General features: G+C 47.0%; 1 protein-coding gene across 8 annotated transcripts in view; it reads right to left on the bottom strand.

The window, feature by feature from the left end:
- Positions 1 to 1,748: 1,748 nt before the first annotated feature.
- CCDC60 (coiled-coil domain containing 60) overlaps positions 1,749 to 6,000 on the bottom strand; it is a 281,662-nt gene continuing 277,410 nt past the window's right edge. For all 8 annotated transcript variants that reach the window (XM_044930161.2, XM_044930162.2, XM_044930163.2 and 5 more), the window contains 2 exons: positions 5,497 to 5,686; positions 1,749 to 2,137 (listed from right to left, as the gene is read on the bottom strand). In XM_044930161.2, the coding sequence (XP_044786096.1) occupies positions 2,036 to 2,137; positions 5,497 to 5,686 (292 nt within the window). In that variant the 3' untranslated portion in view covers positions 1,749 to 2,035. The remainder of the gene's footprint in view (positions 2,138 to 5,496; positions 5,687 to 6,000) is intronic.

Raw genomic sequence — 6,000 nt, 5'->3', positions numbered from 1 at the left:
TGGAAGTATGATTATTCCCCTGCTGAAAATCCTTCCCTGGCTCCCCATGGCCAGTAAGTTAGCCTAAACTTCTTAACATGGCCTGAAAGAAAGAAAACAGTTAGTTACTCAGCCATGTCTGACTCTTTGAGACTCTGTGGCTTGTAGCCTGTTTCTGTTCTTGAGATTCTCCAGGCAAGAATACTGGAGTGGGTTGCCATTCCCTTTCCCAGGGGATCTTCCTGACCTGGGGATCGAACCTGGGTCTCCTGTGCTGCAGGTAGATTCTTGATTGTCTGAGCCACCAGGGAAAATTAATATGGTCTGCTGCTGCTGTTAAGTCAGTTCAGTCGTGTCCGACTCTATGCGACCCCAGAGACGGCAGCCCACCAGGCTCCCCCGTCCCTGGAATTCAAAACTCTGGTTTCTACCTCCCTCCCCAGCCTCCGTCTCCTCTCCTTCCCTGTGCTGACTACCAACCTGACCTTACAGTCCAGCCAGACATATGTTATTTCAGTTCCTCAGATGACATCGAGTTTCTTTTTGCCTCTAGGCCTTTACCCTCCTTCTTTCTTCTCCACTCTCCCTCACCCCAATCCTGATTTAATACAGAAAAGTTTAGGGGCTTTCCTGGTGGCTCAGATGGTAAAGAATCTGCCTGCAATGCAGGAGACCCAGGTTCAGTCCCTGGGTCAGGAAGATCTCCTAGAGAAGGGAATGGCTACCCACTCTAGTATTTCTTGCCTGGAGAATCCTAAGGACAAAAGAGCCTGGCGGGCTACATTCTACAGGGCCACAAAGAGTTGGACACGACTGAGTGACTGAACACACAGAGAAGTTTAGAATCTCCTAACTGAGCAGCCTCCTTATAGACTGCATCTCACCTCTACACCCCAGTGGCTTGTCACGACATCACACTAAACAAAGAGTACTACCGTGGATATCATGTAGTCCCTCTGCCCTCTCCATCGCCCTTTGCTGACCTGTGTCTCTAGGTAAATTATCTGAGATCGGGGACTTTGTCTGCTTTGGTCATTGCTCTACCCTTAGAACCTAGAACTTGGTTGGTTGATGCATATTCAGTTCTTGATAAATATTCATTGACTAAAAAGAGTAAATAACGGAATAGGTGAGATGCTGCATAGACAGAAAAATAGTTCAACTCTCTTCTTCCCACCCCTTCTGGATCATGGGGAGACGCTGGGGTCCAGCCTATATGAGCATTCCGATAATCAAGTCCAGTTGTTTAATTGTTAATTCAGTTTGGCTGTCAGTGAGAGAGTTAAAATGACTACAGGTCCTGTAACTTAGTAAGATGTAGGGGGGAAGAAGACCGAGATGGGAAAAGAAGACGAAGATGAGAAAAGAGGTTAAATGGCAATAAACCCAAACAATTTTGAGATGACTGGAAATTAAGCTTCCTTGTACATCCAAACCCAACACAAGATATTACAAGGACTCTTAAGGATGAGATTTTCTTGCACATCACTTGCCTTGTTGGGAAGTGCTCCATCCATTCACCCACCAACCCACGCACTCATCTCTATCTAGGACAGTATACATAAAGTTGAAAACTACACTCTCGCTCTAATGGTATGAAATAGGCATAACATCAGCACCTACTTAACTGTAGTTGTGAGATTATTAGGCAAGAACATCACCCAGCACTGGGCCTGGTGCATATCAATAAATGGTAACTGTATGTTACTATTAGGATTTCAATACCACGCCCAGATCCCACAGCTCCAACTTTTCCCCAGCCAGACAGCAAACATTCAACTCAATTTTATTATCCAGAATTTGAGGAGAAGGCTAAGAGGGAAGGATCCTGGAGAGGGTATAGGTAGTCAGGCTGGGCCAATGAGCACCAGAGGCTGGGAGCCTGAGGCTGGTGTGTGAGGCAGAAGGGGGCTTCCACCTGGGAACAGCTCCCCCTAGAATGTTTTCAGAATCTGGTCTCCAGATGACCCTACCAGATCATAATGAGTCTCCATGAGAGCAGGCACACGGTGTAGACAGCCCTCCTCCACTGGAGTCACTGGTTGACCCAGGCCCACTACTTCTGGGCACTCTGGGACCGGATGGGGATGTTTATCCGGCTCTGCAGCCAGCTGATGTAATCCTCTTGAGGCATATGGATGATGTGTTCTCGCACAAACTAAGGGGGAAGACACATGACAGCCTCAGATTTGGTCTGAAAGCTAGACTCCGTGCCCGCTACCCTCCCCAAGAAGATCCCAGAAGATTTGTGATTGAGGCTGGTGGGCCCAGGATACCTCCAACCCCTCAGGCCTTCATAATCAAGAAAAGGGCCTCTTTCCAGTTTCCTAGTTCAGCAGGCTAATTTTAAGTCCCTTTTTGTCACTACTGACCCAGAGAAATCTAGGAAGAGCAGAAAAATCCAGCTGTCTGCATCTTTTTCTCTTTTCTACTGCAGAATATCTTTAAAAAAAGTCATTTGTCAATAAACATTTTTGGGTTCACAGACTCCCTTGAGAATTGAAGACAGCCACAGTCTTGCTTCCAGGAAAGGGTTAAGACACAAAGCACAGAGTTTCACATAAATTTCAGGTTAAGACACTCCCCACATTGAGGTTAACAGAAGTTCTGTGATTTTCTACTGGGAGAAGAGCATGCTAACTTTTATGAGCTAGGGCTAATAAAACTCAGCCCAGAGAAAGGGGAGCATCCATATCCATAGTCCCCTCCTTTCACCCACTCAGAAATGGCCTTTTCCATAAGCTGTCACTGAGTCGTGTCCCACTTTTTGCAACCCCATGGACTGCAGCAGGTCAGGCTTCCCTGTCCTTCACCATCTCCTGGAGTTTGCTCAAACTCATGTCCATTGAGTCGGTGATGCCATCCAACAATCTTGTCCTCTGTTGTCGCCTTCTCCTGCCTTCAATCTTTCTCTAAGTGGCAGGTGGAATGCACACCCCATAACTGGAAAGATGCCCTAGAGACTTAGTTTCAGGCTAGACTGCCAGATTCTCCCATGAAAGAGCTTCACGAGATGTGGGAAGCGGACTCTGGACAATTGAGCTTGTCCACAGGGTATTTCTCCCTCCCCCCACTCCTGACCATGTGCCTACATACACAAGCCAGGTCAGCCTGTGGAAGGGCCAGACCATCATGGAAACACTGAGAGGCCCAAGAAAGCCACGATTTGAGTCACTTCTTTGTCTTGAGACACTTAAAACCCTATTAAAATGTACATTTGCCATCACACAAAATTAAGGAAGTGACTCCACAGACATCTGTTAATACCTTAGTTTGGGGGCCCTTCCTCCTCCCCTCATCTACTTACACTTTTTCCCTAAGGGAATAGGGCACCAGGAATTTCTAGGGGAGGTGGGGAAGGTAGGCTGCTACTGCAGATGCTTGTGAGGCTCCTCAGCACCCTTCAGATAAAGACCTAAATCCTTAACGTGACCTTCGGAGATCTGCACACGCTGACCTTTCTGGTCCCCTGGGAACCGTGCACCTTCCTGCTCTCTTCCTTCCAGAGCCATTGACTGCCGCTGAACCCCTCTAGCAGCTCAAGTTCTGTCCTCCGGGGCCTGGGCACCTGCTCATTCCCTTTCTCTTCAGCTTGCTGCCTTTTCAGATCTCAGCTTAAAAGTCATCCCCCTCAGGGGGCTCTCATTCAGAGAAGCCTCTTCTATATTTACATTAAGTCAGGGCTCCTCAAACTTTATTGTGTGTATCAGTCACCTGGCATCTCACTGAAACACAGACGCTGAGCTGGTCAGATACAGTTCAGAGCCTGGGATGCTGCGTTTCTAACACGCACCCATGTGAGGTCCACAGGCCACGATTTTAGTTGCAAGATTCAGGGTGCTGCTCACTATGACTGTCAGTTATTGCACTCACATGTCCATTCATTTATGTTTCTCCAAAGACTCCAAGTTTCCTGGGGGGCATCATCTACATAGAATATAATGTCCCCTGGAATTGAACAACCAAGGTCACAGGACAATGCCTCTTCTATTGGATGATGAGTTCCATGAAGGCTTTTATGCCCTTTAAGAAACTTCAGCAGTGGCCACAGGACTGGAAAAGGTCAGTTTTCATTCAATCCCAAAGAAAGGCAATGCCTACTGCACAATTGCACTCATCTCACACGCTAGTAAAGTAATGCTCAAAATTCTTCAAGCCAGGCTTCAGCAATACGTGAACTGTGAACTTCCAGATGTTCAAGCTGGTTTTCAAAAAGGCAGAGGAACCAGAGATCAAATTGCCAACATCTGCTGGATCATCGAAAAGGCCATAGAGTTCCAGAAAAACATCTATTTCCATTTTACTGACTATGCCAAAGCCTTTGACTGTGTGGATGACAATAAATTGTGGAAAATTCTGAAAGAGATGGGAATACCAGACCACCTGACCTGCCTCTTGAGAAACCTATATGCAGGTCAGGAACCAACAGTTAGAACTGGACATGGAACAACAGACTGGTTCCAAATAGGAAAAGGGGTACGTCAAGACTGTATATTGTCACCCTGCTTATTTAACTTATATGCGGAGTACATTATGAGAAACGCTGGGCTGGAAGAAGCACAAGCTGGAATCAAGATTGCCGGGAGAAATATCAATAACCTCAGATATGCAGATGACACCACCCTTATGGCAGAAAGTGAAGAGGAACTAAAAAGCCTCTTGATGAAAGTGAAAGAGGACAGTGAAAAAGTTGGCTTAAAGCTCAACATTCAGAAAATGAAGATCACGGCATCCGGTCCCATCACTTCATGGGAAATAGATGGGGAAACAGTGGAAACAGTGTCAGACTTTATTTTTTTGGGCTCCAAAATCACTGCAGATGGTGACTGCAGTCAGGAAATTAAAAGACACTTACTCCTTGGAAGGAAAGTTATGACCAACCTAGACAGCATATTCAAAAGCAGAAACATTACTTTGCCAACAAAGGTCCGTCTAGTCAAGGCTATGGTTTTTCCAGTGGTCATGTATGGATGTGAGAGTTGGACTGTGAAGAAAGCTGAGCACTGAAGAATTGATGCTTTTGAACTGTGGTGTTGGAGAAGGCTCTTGAGAGTCCCTTGGACTTCAAGGAGATCCAACCAGTCCATTCTAAAGGAGATCAAGAGTCCCTTGGACTTCAAGGAGATCCAACCAGTCCATTCTAAAGGAGATTAGTCCTGGGTGTTCTTTGGAAGGACTAATGCTAAAGCTGAAACTCCAATACTTTGGCCACCTCATGCGAAGAGTTGACTCATTGGAAAAGACCCTAATGCTGGGAGGGATTGGGGGCAGGAGGAAAGGGGACGACAGAGGATGAGATGGCTGGATGGCATCACCGACTTGATGGACGTGAGTTTGAGTAAACTCCGGGAGTTGGTGATGGTAGGGAGGTCTGGCGTGCTGTGATTCATGGGGTCGTGAAGAGTTGGACACAACTGAGCGACTGAACTGAACTGAAAAACTTCAACAGTGCCTGATGTTGACAGGCCAGAATGAGTGTGTCTGGGGTGTTATGAGGGGAAAGGAAGTGCTCGTCACCTCGATGGCCACTGCAATGTCCGGGGAGCACAGTTCCCAGGCTCTCAGCTCCTGGAGCACCTTTAGGAGGACATGCGGTCGGATCCTCAGGTCCAGGTTTTCCCCAAACTTCTGCAGTTTTGCCAGGATCTTCCTTGCAGGGCGGAAATTCTTCAGATCCTCAGGGAGTTTGGACAGCAGGTCAAAGTACCTTCAATTCCAAGGGGAGAGGATCAGTTAGGAAACTGCTGGCAGATGGTCTGGGCACCCAAAGGACCTCATCTCCATTCTCTCTCTCCACCACTCCTGGGATGTCTCCAGGGTAGCAACAGTCTTTATCTGGGGAACTTTCCTCCCTACTCAATGTAAAGTGTCCACAGATCAGGCAAGTCTTTGTTTTTAGGGATAGTAAAAACCAGAGTCACGATTTGCACAGTGGCTCAGCAGTAAGAATCCACCTGTAATGTAGGAGACACAGATTCAATCCCTGGGTTGGAAAGATCCCCTGGAAAAGGGAATGCAACC

The sequence above is a fragment of the Bubalus bubalis genome, chromosome 17 (genome assembly GCF_019923935.1).
Source record: "Bubalus bubalis isolate 160015118507 breed Murrah chromosome 17, NDDB_SH_1, whole genome shotgun sequence".
NCBI lineage: Eukaryota > Metazoa > Chordata > Mammalia > Artiodactyla > Bovidae > Bubalus > Bubalus bubalis.
Note: the sequence above shows the minus strand (reverse complement) of the source record. Positions and strands in the feature narration are given on the sequence as shown.